Below are 13,223 nucleotides of genomic sequence, written 5' to 3'. Positions count from 1 at the left end.
CCCGCCCGCCCGCCGTCTCCGCCCCGCCTCCCTGGAATTCGGATCCGGCCCGAGGGGGCGGGCGGGGCCGCGCGCTCTTAAAGGCGCAGCGCTGTTCCCGGGCCGGGAGGGCCGACGGAGGGAGGAGCTGGAGTCTCCTGACTGGGGTGGGGTGGTACCAGGGCTCCCAGGAGACCCCACCAGCCTCGACGCCCCATCCCCGCTCAGGCTGGTCCCTACGGTCCCTTCCAAACCTCCTTGGTCTCCTGGGTAGAGGTGTGGGCGCTTTTAATTGCACTCCCTCCCGGCATAGCTGCCTCCTCAGGCGAGCAGTACAGCCTGTTCCCAAGACGAACTCAGGAAGCGATAGGGACCGGGGCTGCAAAGTCACCTCCGTCTGGAGTGAACCTTCCTAGGCCAGATAAATGAGGTCAGCGTGACTGGGGTGCGAGCTTCCTACAAGCAGTGCGGGCCTCGTGGAGGGGGAGGATGACCTGTTCTGCCCACCCAGGCATGCCACTCCTCACTGAATGCTCATCTTTAACCTCGAGGTTAGGGGAACCCATTTCTCTGATGAGGACACTGAGGCTCAGAGGGGTAGGCAGGCGGCTAAGGCCTGGGGATCTGACACCTTGGCCCCTGCCCTTTGCGGGGAGGCCCATCCCCAACCACCTGTGGCTGCCCAGGTCAGACACAGAATTAAGGGGAAAGGAGGATATGAACTGGCGTGGCTTGGGAGGGTTAATCAATCGCCACTGGTTTCTTTTCAAACTGCAGAGGAGGGACCTGGCTGGGACCAGCGGGAAATCCTGCCCCCTGCTGCTGGCTGGGCCGGGAGGCCAGGCCTGGATGGGCTGCAGCCTCGCTGGCCAGGCGGGGCCAGCCTGGGGGGAAGCACCAGCACCCACAGCCAAGTCTCAGAGCTTTCATAAAGCTCCTACTGTGCACCAGGCCTGCTCTGTGCCCTGGACCTGAACTAGTCCAGTCACCTCTATGCGGGATTCTCTTTCGCCCAAACTAGGGCTCAAGAGAGCAGCTGGTGGAGTCTGGGTTTGAACATGGCCATTATGGGAATATCCTCATTCACGCACCAGGGCCATTTGTTGAGTACCTACTGTGTGCTAGACCTACTGGTGCCAGGCTGATCCATACATCGACTCTCCAAGTCCTCATGACTCAGCGGGCTCACAGCCTGGTGTCCTAGATACCAAAGCGGTGCAGGCTCTGATCTACCCTCTCCTTCAGCACCCCTACCCACAAAGAGTGAGGAAGGCCGGTAATTAGTAATAGTAATGGCTGACATTTATATGGCACCTACTGTGTGCTGGGTCTCTTCTGGCATTGGGAGCAAGAGAGCAAAAAGTGGGAAAGGAAACAGAGCCAGCTCTTGGGGTTCACAGTGTGGTAGGAAGGCAGCCCCTGGGCTGAAAGAGGGATGAGGCACCAGGGAAGAGAGAGTGGTGGAGCCGGGTGAGGGCCTGGGAGTGTGGGGTGGGATGAGGCTACAGTTTTAAATCAGTAGTCAGGAAAGGAGCTAAGGGAAAGAACGGTGTGGATGGGTAGAAGGAGAGTATTTCATGTAGAGGGAACAGCCAGTGCAAAGGCCCTGAGGTGGATATGTGGTTGGTATGTTCAAGAAAGAGTAAGGAGGCCTGTGAGGCTGGGGTGGAGGGAGGGATGAGGATTGAGAGACTGAGGGCAGAGCAAGTGCGGCTTTGTGGGCCACGCCTCTTTGGAGGGACATGGGAGCCATGGAGCATTTATTGCAGGGGAGGGGTGTGACCTGACTTAGGTCTTAACAGGTTCCCTGTGGTTGCTGTGATGGGCAGGGCAGGAACCCCAGAGGAGACTAGGTGGTACCAGTGGGGATGGTGGAAAATGGTGGATTCTGGCTGTATTTGAGGGGAGAGCTGATGGGATGTGCTGGTAGATTGGATGTGACTGTGAGGACAGAGTCAAGAATGACTCCCAGATCTGGGACTGCTGATACCTGGGGAGAGAGGGCTGCTGGAGATGGGGCAAGAGAACTCGGGTTTCAGGGGGAAGAACAAGGTGTGGAAGCAAAGTAGTTTTGTCCTCAAAATAGTCCTTGAGGTATGATGATTTTACGCGTTCTCATTTTACCACGTGGGGGCACTGAGGCCCAGAGAGGGCAAGGGCTGTGTGCGGTCAGCTGCTGTGCGGGAATTTGATTCCTGCTTCTATCTACCTTGCTGAACGACGGGGCTCTAGACAGAAGAGAGGTCAGATTGAACCCAGGCCCTGCTCTTGGTCATTGGGCGAGATGGTTAAGCTCTCTGAGCCTCCGTTGTACTATGTGTACAATGGGACAACAGTACTAGTCGCATCATAGAGCCGTGAAAATGGTATCATTAGTTAGCAGTCGGGATGGATGTCTATTCCTCTGAAGAAGAGGGGACACGGGGGTGGGGGCTCCCTCCTCCCTATCTCCCATCCCCTGGGCTGTGGCCTGCCATCACAGAGGCCCGCTCCAGAGCACAGACTCCAACATTGGGAGCAATTATAGGACAAGTGGCAGGTGTAGGGGTGACAGGCATGGCCAGACTCCTGGCCCAGGCCATGGAGGGCCTCAGCTCTGACCCCCTCTGTTGGGTGGGGACCTTTCCTGTTCCTTGCAGGACCAAGGGAAGTCACAGAAACTGCGGGAGGGGCAGCAGGTGTGGGCTATGGTTGTCCTGAACCCATTCCCACACACCCCAGGGGCCACAGAAGGCTGTGCTGTGCCTCCCGTGCACGCGTGGTCTGGCACGTGGCCGGATTTCTTGCCTCCACTGCTGGGTGCCTGGGAACTGCGTGCTTGGCCTTGGTTGCAGGTGGGCGTCAGAGGATGGCCACGGAGTCTTCAAGTAGAGCCCCCACTGGCGGGACTCAGCCCTGGTGCCGGGCAGCTCAGCGACTGGATGGGTCCACTCCCAGCTCGGCGGGTTAGACTGCGCCTGTGAGCACCACCCTGGTTGAGTGAGTGACCCACAGGGGTCTTTAGACTCCTCTGTTCCAGTGCGGGTCCAACTATGACAGCTGCTTGCTCCTGCTCTGGCTGTGGGACGAGTGACCCTAAGCTTCCCTGCGCTGCCTCCTGGGCCCTCCAGGAGAGAAATCAAAGCCGGAAAGCCCAAGAGGGCCCGCTTTCCAGCCCGCCTCCGTTACACTGCTCCTCGCTTGCCCTGTGCCCGGCAGCTCTGCGTGGGACGGGAGGGGGCCGCTCAAGGGCCAGCCGTTGGCCCTGGGGTCTTGGTGAGTGGGAGCTTGGCCCCCAGTTGCATCGGCCACTGGCCCGGCTCCCCGCACTGTCCTTGGCCCCACAGCTGCTGCAGTCCTGGAGCTCCACGTCCCTTCCCACGGAGCAGGTGAGCCACTCACTACTGTCCGTGCGTGTGCGGGGCATAGATGAGTCTCCCCACTGACCCCTCAGCCTTTGTCCGGGACTGTGGAGTGTGGCCGCGCGGACCCGTGAGGCTGTGATGGAAATGTTTATTCTAAGCCTGCCCGACCAAGTGCTCTTGGAGAGTTCGGAGCAGGGTGTGGAACGTAAGCAGGACTTCTCCGACTTCTCCTCTTCCCTCTCCTGCTTCTGGCGGCTTCCTCCTCCTCCACCTCTAGGAGCATTGACCAGCCTGGCGCAGCCCTTTGAGACGGGGCTTGGAACTCAGGCTGCCTGAGGTCCTCTGAGGCCAGTGCGGCCCAGATGTTTCTTTTGGCTAAGAGAAGTCAGCCCTTTTGACATAAACACTCCCAAACCCCAGGCCTAGGCACCTAGGACAGAGACACCTCTTGCAGGACTATGTAGTGCTGGCGACAAGCCCCTCTCCCGGCAGGGACACCAGCCACTCCCGGGGCAGCCTCAAGCTCCAGGCAGGAGCCAGGCGATGGCGGTCACATGTGATGGTTGTGCCGCGGCTCCCACGGAGGGCTGCCTGTCATCCCTTAGCCCGGGCTGTAGGCCGGGTGTGGCTGACCCCCGCCCACTGCTGCCAGAGCAGCTGGCCCCTGACACAGGACCCCTGCTTGTGCGGAGCGCAGGCTCTGCAGGGAGGCTGCCCTCAACTCCGGCCTCGCCCGCCGCTGGCAAGTTCCGCCGCCTCTTCCAGATGGGGGCAGACTCCTACCTCCCAGACTTCTCGGGAAGTAATGTGGTGAGACGGTGCTTGGCACCACGCACAAGCCTGGGGACGTCGTGGTTAAGTTTGGGCCTCAGGGTGTGCATCCAGGCTCTGATGCTTCCGACACCCGCCAAGGCTGAGGCAGGAGCCTTCTGGGCCCCTTGGAGGAGCAGCACTGGCCCGTGTGGCCAGACTCGAGCCGGCCAGGCCAAGTGGGGCAGCTGAGGTCACAGGGGCCCGCGGGGGCCAGATCGAGTAGGGCCTTGTGGGTCATGGCAAGTGTGGTGGAAGGTCTTGTCGAGTTGTAAGAAGTGCAGTGACTTAAGGTGTCAAGAAGTCACTCTGGCCTCTGTGGGGCAAGGGCTGGAGGGGCCGAGGGAAGCGGGGAGCCCGGCGAGGGGTGGCAGAGGTGGGAGGCGCTGGTGACTTATACCGCATACTGGACTTCGAAGAGAGCCTGCTGGGTTGGGTCAGGGGCTGGGGCGACACTAGAGAACAAGGCGGCCAGGAGGACGGTGAGGTTCCGGGACCGGTGGCGAGCAGCGTTTGCGGAGCTGGGCTGGAGGAAGGGGCCGGCTCCAGCCCTTCTGCAAGCCCATCCGACACTCAGAGGAGCCGGTGCCTGGGAGGAGGTCAGCCAGGCATGGAGGGTCAGAGGAGGCCGCCCTACCTTTCGAGGTCGGGTTGTGGGGGTAGCAGCCACCAGAGGGCCAAGGAGGGGCCACTGATTAGGCAAAGTGGTCACCGGGAACTTTGAGAACTACCCTATCAGTAGAAGCAAAAGACTGAAGTGGGTTCTGGAAAGGGAGAGGAGGTGGCCACTAGGGGAACAGAAAAATGGCTTGGTATCTAGAGGGGCTGATGAGGGATTTCCTAAAGGTGGGAGAGCAATGCCTCTTCTTGAGAAATGACTTGTCACGTAAAAGACGAAGCCACAGAGAGGTCGCATGTATGTCCAAGGAGGGCCGGGAGTGCCCAGGACCTGTCCTGTCTGCCTCAGGAGCACAGCCGAGGAGCGCAAACCCTCCCATAAGCAGGGAGCGGCGCACGGGCTCCTCAGAGGTTTCCCAAGGCCTTGCTCTCGTGGGCCGGGGGACGGTGAGGAAGTAACTTATTCCAAATCCTTCTTGTGCCTTCTCCTGGCAAAGGTGACAGTCTCTCCTTGAAGCTTCGGACACTGGCTGGTTTCACTGTTTATCCTTCTTTAAGCTCTGAGAGCTACAATTTCATACACGTGGACTTTGGAAATACGGATTAATATGAAGTAACGCCAGGAGAAAAGCTGCGGCCGCGACTCTAGGAGGCAGCAGTCACGCAGGACTCGCTCCACTGCTTCACGTCAGCACCACCCAGCATCTCCGCTTCCGAGCCAGAGTCCTGGCCGCCAACGTCGGATTTCCAGAATCCCCTGGCCACCGTTCAGGACTTCGTGTGCAGCCCTGCCCTGCCCGCTGACTGGGTATGTTAAGGCCTGCATTTCTTCCCTGAGCATCTGGTGATCGATCAACTGACTGCTTTATTATTTGCAAGACTGGGTTACACACAGTTGCTTACTTGGAAAACCTCTTTTCCCAGGAAGGCACGTTAGGGCCTCAAGTCTCTGGATGCCAGAAATCACACACGTGCAGGAGGACATCAAGACTTGAACCTACTGGCCTGGCTGTAAACTGGCCTGGCTGTAAACTGTCTTCGTCCAAGTCCAAGAAAAGGCAGGACTGACCAAAAAGGCCCAGAGGTCAAAGGTCTGGGGCTCTTCTCATCTTCTCCCCAATTTCAGAAACACGCTCATGGGGAAAAGCCCTGGCAACCAGGGAGAGCTGAACAGTGGCTTCTATCTACCAAGTTCACCAACTCTGACCCTGTAACATCAAGAAAACATCACATCACGGAGTAGGAAGTAAAAACAATCCCTATTAGCAGTCACGGAAGCAGACCTTCGTTCTGAAGCGTGTGGAGCCTGACTGGGACCGCCCACTACACCACGCCAGCGGCCTGGGAGCCGCAGGCACCCACGGTGCTGGGCCCTCTGACACGGAGCCCCTCCCTGCAAATCAGCCAGGCTCGGGCTAGATGTCCCCTTGCCTGGAGCTAGGATTCAGGGTCAGGGTTGACCCCGCAACCCCCGAGTCCTCACTAGTAGCACCACGCCCGACATGGTGCCGTCCTGAGCACTTCAGGTTTCCCCTCCCAGGACGCTGGAAGGAGTAGTTATCTGGCGGGTCGGGGTGCACTCCAAGGAGACTCGCAGCGACTGCGCAACAGAGGCCGAGAAGGATGACTGTTTATAAACATTTGGAATTTTATTTAAAAAAAAAAAAAAAACATCACAACCATGAACATTGTTACAGTTAGAGGCCCTCTTGGTTCTCCACAATGATACTGAGCATGCTCACAAGGGGTTCCCATTGTTTAGTCTTAGTTAAACAACCATCTTTAAAAGAAGGAAAAAAAAACTCGGCACACTACCATTTAACTTGTTTTAATGTTTCTTCACAAATGGTGAAAAATACTAAAGTACAGACAAGGAATAATCATAATGTTGTGGCCAACATTATAAATATGGAATTATAAATTTAAAACATTTTTTCTGGTTTAAAAAATAAATCTGGTAGTCAATGCAGCTCTGCGGGGTCTCTGCGTCTAGTAGGGCCGGTCTCTGCGTTCCTGACGGTGCTCGCCTCTGCAAGGCCAAACGGGGTGAGGGGTGAACAGGGTGAAAGGAGAAGGAGCTTCCCACCGCCTCCCACCAGAGCCCACCCTGCTGCAGTCAGCCAGGCAGGGCTGCCGCCTCGACGTGCCCCAGATCCCGCAGCTGGTTCGCACTGCCACGTACTTATCCATTTTTCCAGGTCCTCCGCGCCCGCCTCTTCTTCCTCCCATCTGTTCCATCAAAGGTCCAGGGGGCCCACCAGGGCCGCCCCGTCTTCCTCCACCAAAGCCACCTCGGTCCATGCCCCGACCACCACGGAAGCCCCCTCTGTCTCCACCGCGGCCACCTCTGAACATGCCACCGGGACCACCGCGGTCCATGAGGCCGCCTCTTCCGCCCCGCATGCCACCAGGGCCGCCTCTGCCACGGTCACCGCCTAAAGGAAGGAAAAGCACGGATCAGTAGCAGGACAGGGAGGACGGGCGGCTGCTCAGGGTCTGTTGCCTTCTCCCAAAGCAGAAACCAAGCCGACACTTTGCTTGGGCTGTGTGTCCGGGGCGCACTTTAGAACGGACTGGAACCTCTCAGCAGCTCCAGCGCCAAGACTACACTTACTGAGACACCAAGCTGGCTGTGAGCGCCGGGCGGAGGAGTTTACCAAGCCCACCAAGTTAACACAAGAGGTTTAGAACCAAGATGCTGAGCGGGTACTCCCAAAACCTGTACCTACCCGGGGGTGGGAAGGGTGGTGGAAGGAAGCCTTCAGGCTTCGGGGCCTTACACTGGTTGCATTCTGTTCTCCAGGCGAAGTTCTGGTTTCCGCACCCCCTGCATGAAATTATATCACAACAGAAATCACCAACCGAACTAAGGCAGTTAAGCAAAGCAAACGCGAGCAGGGACACACCGTATTCCACCAGCACAAACAGTGGAGCCTGGTCAAACACCATTAAGAGGATCTGTTGACAGAAAATGGCTTTAGAGTCATAGCCCCAGGCAGCAATGTACCCAAAAGATCAGTGTATGATCCAGAAAACATCTGCACAACCACGTACACATGGACCCCAGGAGTCCAGTGGAACCATGACTTCCTTCAGAAGGCTCTGAAGACGGACTAATTAGGCCACCCACCCACCCTGAGCTATCAGGGTCATCATTAGACTCCTTGAGACAGAGAGAAGCCAGCAGGCCTCCTCTCCAGGATGGGAATGGGTGGGACACAGGATGACTTCACTAGTGTAGGGTTTCAATTTGTCAAGTACATACGGATTGGGACACTGCCAGTCTCCAGCTCGGTGCTGGACGTTTCCTCCTCCGGATGGGTTCCCTCGGGAACCCCGGGGCCCTCTTGGGGGAAAGCCACCTCTGTCTCCTCCACGGCCTCCCATGCGACCCATGGGGCCCCCAGGACCTCCTGGGCCCCCGGGACCTGCAATAAGAAAGAGCCAGTCACCTCTGTATAGCAAGCACTAGATTTTCTACAGGGGAACTCTCTATCATTAAGGGAATTCAGAGAACACAGCTGTCACTGTCCATTTGCCTCAAACTTTCCCACAGGCTCCAGGACCCCGCTGCATGTCTTCTGTGCACACTACTTTACTTAGCTCCCACCATCTGTACAGAACAGGCATTCTCATGCAGACAGAGAGACCCAAGCAGAATAAATAAACGGCAGCCTGGGGTTGACAGCCAGGCAGAGTGGTTCCCAGGCATTCCAGCCCCCTTGACCAAGAAACCCCTGTTCTTCTCTTCCTTTAGTCCTGCAAACTTTTAACTGTCAGCATTCAGTGGTTCAGTATTGATTCTACATGACTTTTTAGTATTTCAAAGGGCTTGTCTACACCCTAGAAATCAAGTTTCTCAAAGCCAAGTGTAAAAAAAACATTGACAGCGACACAGCAGCTGTTCAGGGAAGGTGTCTGGTAGATACCTCCACGGAGCGGCGGCGGCATCCCTCTGCCCTCACGGGGAGGCATAGCACCCCTCATGCTGTTCATCGGAGGCTTCTTCCGAGCAAGAGACACCTTAAGCTTGCTCCCTTGGAAATCTTTCCCTGGAACAAGAGAACACAAATTACTCCCAACCTGCAACTCTTCCCTCCTTGAGGGACTGGGCAAGACTAGACCACTCCTCGCTCCCCAACTCCACCACACCGTCCCACTCAGCCACCCCCACAGCAGCATGTGCCCCGCCCACAACCTTCTCGAAGATCTTCGCTGGTAAGGCCACAAAACCTTTTCAAAAGCTACGTCAAAACCCCTGTACCGTAGGGAGGAAAGTAAGCCAGGGGAAGGCTGAGTGCATTAGCAACCTCGCCCCACAAAGGGTAAGGAGTAGGGACAAGAGTATAAAGTGGCCACGAGATGAAAGGCCAGGACCTGCTCTTTGACACTTTCAAGTTGGTTTTGTCTGCAGTGAAGTTCCAGAATCAATGCCAAGGCCAAGTATGGATATATTTAAACTCAAATGTATACTGGACTTTTACGGGGTGATCTGTACGTTCTGATACCCGTGCTGAGAGAAGCATTTACAATCTCAAGCAAGGCGGATTTATGATAAGGACTCAAAATAAGGGATCCCCTAACCCAGGGCCAGCAACAGGGCCCTCCCACGGCAGAGTGGAGCCAGGCACGCCGCTTTCCAACAGCCATCTGGTGCTCCTCCAGTGCAGACAGAGGGCCTTCCTGCTCCTATGGCTCTCAAGCTCCTCCCTTCTGCCATGTCTATCTGTCCCTTGTCCCCCAAACCAGAGTTTTAGAATATCAGAGAATGATAGTCTAACAGAATTACATACATCAGCAAGACCCTTGCTTCACCTGCAGGCTGACAGACATTTGCTACAAGACCCTTCATGCGCCCCAAGCACCGAGTTAAGAACACCAGTGAGCGCCCCCTGTCGACTCTAGGGCTCCTACCATCAAACCACTCCACGGCAGCCTTGGCAGTTGGTGGGTCTTCATAGGACACTGTAGCATCACCTTTGGGCTTTCCTGTTTCCTTGTCCAAGTAGATATGGATCATGGGTTGTCCAGTTCTCTTGTTCATCTAGGCATAAAACAGCAGAGTTAGGCTGTGACCAGAAACACACTGCGCTTTTAGTGGGGAAAAGTCCATGTGAAATTCAGAGAATTCCCTTAAAAATTGTCAAAAGTGTCAAAAGCAGTAATTTTTCGGGGCGCCTGGGTGGCACAGCGGTTGAGCGTCTGCCTTCGGCTCAGGGCGTGATCCCGGCATTATGGGATTGAGCCCCACATCAGGCTCCTCCGCTATGAGCCTGCTTCTTCCTCTCCCACTCCCCCTGCTTGTGTTCCCTCTCTCGCTGGCTGTCTCTATCTCTGTCAGATAAATAAATGAAATCTTAAAAAAAAAAAAAAAAAAAAAAAACAGTAATTTTTCACACACATTCAGCAGGATGCCAGTTTACCTCCAAGTAGTGGAATGACGCGTGCCTTGTTTCCTAAATTGCCACAACAAATACACACTTGGGTGATTTCTTCCTCTTAGGTATAGGCGTCATGAAAACCAAAATAAGCCTAAAGTTCCCAAGTGTGTAAGTGAACAGTACAGTTCCCCACTGCTTCCCTAGTTGTCATCCCCTGGTGTCGTTTGTACCTGCCCCAACATTTTCTGTGCCCATACTAAGAGGACCCAGTGACACCACCACCTCTTACGAGGCAGTCAGGCTTTGATGCCATCACACACGCCATGTCTCACATCAAGTAAAAATCACCCTGAAATCAGGCAGTACAGTATACAGGGGCTGTGAGCGTGCTAGAAGCATTCTTAAGTCTAACACTGCCCTTCGGTCCTGCAGAGGCAGAACACATCATCAGCCTTTCTGCTGAACGCCAAAGGCAACTGGCTTGAATTCACGAGCCACACTATAGAAGACCACGGCTTCATCTATTTTCTGCATTAAAAGTGCACATCATCAAAGTCTAATCTATACATATTTGTTTATGTAACACCTAATGATACCTAAGAGTACTGATTTATAGGGCGCTTTTTTTTTTCTTGTAAAGAAAGCTAATGTTTACAAGATATACATACCAATACCTATGTTTTTATAAAGGACATATACAGACTGAAAAGAAATATGGCAAAATAGCGGTATGAACGATGGGACTATGTATTTTATTTCACAAAATTGACAGCATACGGTACTTTCTTAACTAGGGGAAAAAAAAAAAAAACACCACACATACCCAAATAAACATACCACATACATCACAAACTTCCATTATGCAACTTTTTTTTTTTTTTTAAAGATTTTATTTATTTATGTGACAGAGACAGCCAGCTAGAGAGGGAACACAAGCAGAGGGAGTGGGAGAGGAAGAAGCAGGCTCCCAGCAGAAGAGCCTGATGTGGGGCTCGATCCCAGAACGCTGGGATCACGCCCTGAGCCAAAGGCAGACGCTTAACTGCTGTGCCACCCAGGTGCCCCCCATTATGCAACTCTTAAGCTCTACCCAAATCAATTTCTATATAGTTGTAACAACCACAAAATGTCATTTGAAAAAGTCACTCACAATATCAACTAAAAAAATCTAAAAAATAAAATAGGGGCGCCTGGGTGGCTCAGTCGTTAAGCATCTGCCTTCAGCTCAGGGTGTGATCCTGGCATTATGGGATCGAGCCCCGCATCAGGCTCCTCCACTGGGAGCCTGCTTCTTCCTCTCCCACTCCCCTGCTTGTGTTCCCTCTCTCACTGGCTGTCTCTGTCAAATAAATAAATAAAATCTTAAAAAATAAAAAAAATATAACAAAGACTGGGGCCCCTGGGTGGCTCAGGTGGTTAAGTGTCTGCCTTTGGCACGGGTCATGATCTCGGGGTACTGGATCAAGCCCTTCATAGGGCTCCCTGCTCACTGGGAAGCCTGCTTCTTCCTCTCCCTTTCCCCCAGCTCGTGCTCCCCCCCCCAAAATACTTTGTTTCTTAAAAGCCTTTATTTGCTTGAGAGAGCGAGCGAGCATGAGAGGGGGACGGTCAGAGGGAGAAGCAGACAGGGAGCCCCATGTGGGACTTGATCCTGGGACTCCAGGATCACAACATGAGTGCAACCCCAGATAAAATCTTTAAAAGACAAACTCAAAAACTAATAAAGACTTGCAAAACCTTTAAGGAGATGGTCTTTACTGCGCATATGATATTCATGGAAAAAACTACTCAATATTATAAAAACGTCAATTCTCCTCAAACTAATTTTATAGATTCCATAAACACCCAGTTTCATAAATGGAATTCTAAAATGTATATAGAAGAGCAAGGAGTAAATAGCAAAGCATTCCTGAGGAAAAAGAACAAAACAGAAGAATTTGCTTTATTACACGTATCAAGACTTAGCATAAAGACAGCTGTGCTATTAGTGCAGATCATACAGATTAACTCCCAGTACACAAGACCCTCAGAATAGATCCAGGCCCCCTGCCCCTTCAAATAAATAAATAAAATCTTACCAAAAAAAAAAAAGAAAAAAAAAGAAAAAAGTAAACAGATCCAGGTATGGGTGGAACTTTATGTGACACGTACAGTAATATACCATCAAGGAAAGGATGGCTCCTTCAATAAATGTTGCTGGAACAGAAGGTCTTACAAATAGAAAAAAACCAGTAAGGACAAGACCGATAAGTTCAATTACATTAACAGCTTCTTCAATTCATCAAAAGAAAAGGAGTTAGAAACTGGGAGAATACACTTGCAATACTAGACAAAGATCTGCCTTCAGAGAATATGAAGACCTATATGTAGGGGTGCCTGGGTGGCTCAGCTGGTTAAGCGTCTGACTCCTGATTCTGGCTCAGGTCATGATATCAGGGTTTTAAGATCAAGCCCTGCACTGGGCTCTGCGCTGAGCTTGGAGCCTGCTTGGGATTCTCTCCTCCCTCTGCCCCTACTCCCTGCTCTCTAACAAATACGATAAATAATAACAAATAATAAAATAAAATAAATTCTTTAAAGAACTATATGTAAAACAACAAATGACAACCCAATGAAGAATGAGTACAAGACTAACAGACGTTTCACAGAAGACAGCATGCCATTAGAACATTATTAGCAGGGTGACGGGCATTAAGGAGGACACGTGATATGAGCACCGGGTGTTACACGCAACTTGTAAATTATCTAAAACTAATGATATGTACTTTATGTTGGCTAAATGAATTTAGGTAAGAAAAAATTCAACAACAACAACAAAACAAAACCACCACCATTATTAGCAACCAAGGAAAAGGAAATTAAAACGAAATTTCTGGGGCACCTGGGTGGCTCAGTCAGTTAAGCATATGACTGCAGCTCAGGTCATGATCTCAGGGTCCTGGGATCGAGCCCTGCACAGGGCTCCACACTCAGCAGGGAGTCTGCTTGTCCCTTTCCCTCTGCCCCTCCCCGCGCTCGTGGTCTCTCTCTCTCTCAAATCAACAAAATCTTGACAAAAAACCCCACCAGATTTCCATTTTTTCCAGCAGAT

At 53.0% G+C, this 13,223-nt stretch overlaps 1 protein-coding gene across 2 annotated transcripts in view; it reads right to left on the bottom strand.

The window, feature by feature from the left end:
- Positions 1-6,375: 6,375 nt before the first annotated feature.
- Positions 6,376-13,223, bottom strand: part of EWSR1 (EWS RNA binding protein 1) — a 28,745-nt gene continuing 21,897 nt past the window's right edge. For both annotated transcript variants that reach the window (XM_026484732.4, XM_026484734.3), the window contains exons 12-17: positions 9,666-9,795; positions 8,681-8,803; positions 8,017-8,179; positions 7,481-7,578; positions 6,934-7,186; positions 6,376-6,780 (exon numbers count right to left, since the gene is read on the bottom strand). In XM_026484732.4, the coding sequence (XP_026340517.1) occupies positions 6,741-6,780; positions 6,934-7,186; positions 7,481-7,578; positions 8,017-8,179; positions 8,681-8,803; positions 9,666-9,795 (807 nt within the window). In that variant the 3' untranslated portion in view covers positions 6,376-6,740. The remainder of the gene's footprint in view (positions 6,781-6,933; positions 7,187-7,480; positions 7,579-8,016; positions 8,180-8,680; positions 8,804-9,665; positions 9,796-13,223) is intronic.

This window comes from Ursus arctos, unplaced genomic scaffold (assembly GCF_023065955.2).
Source record: "Ursus arctos isolate Adak ecotype North America unplaced genomic scaffold, UrsArc2.0 scaffold_34, whole genome shotgun sequence".
Taxonomy (NCBI): domain Eukaryota; kingdom Metazoa; phylum Chordata; class Mammalia; order Carnivora; family Ursidae; genus Ursus; species Ursus arctos.
Note: the sequence above shows the minus strand (reverse complement) of the source record. Positions and strands in the feature narration are given on the sequence as shown.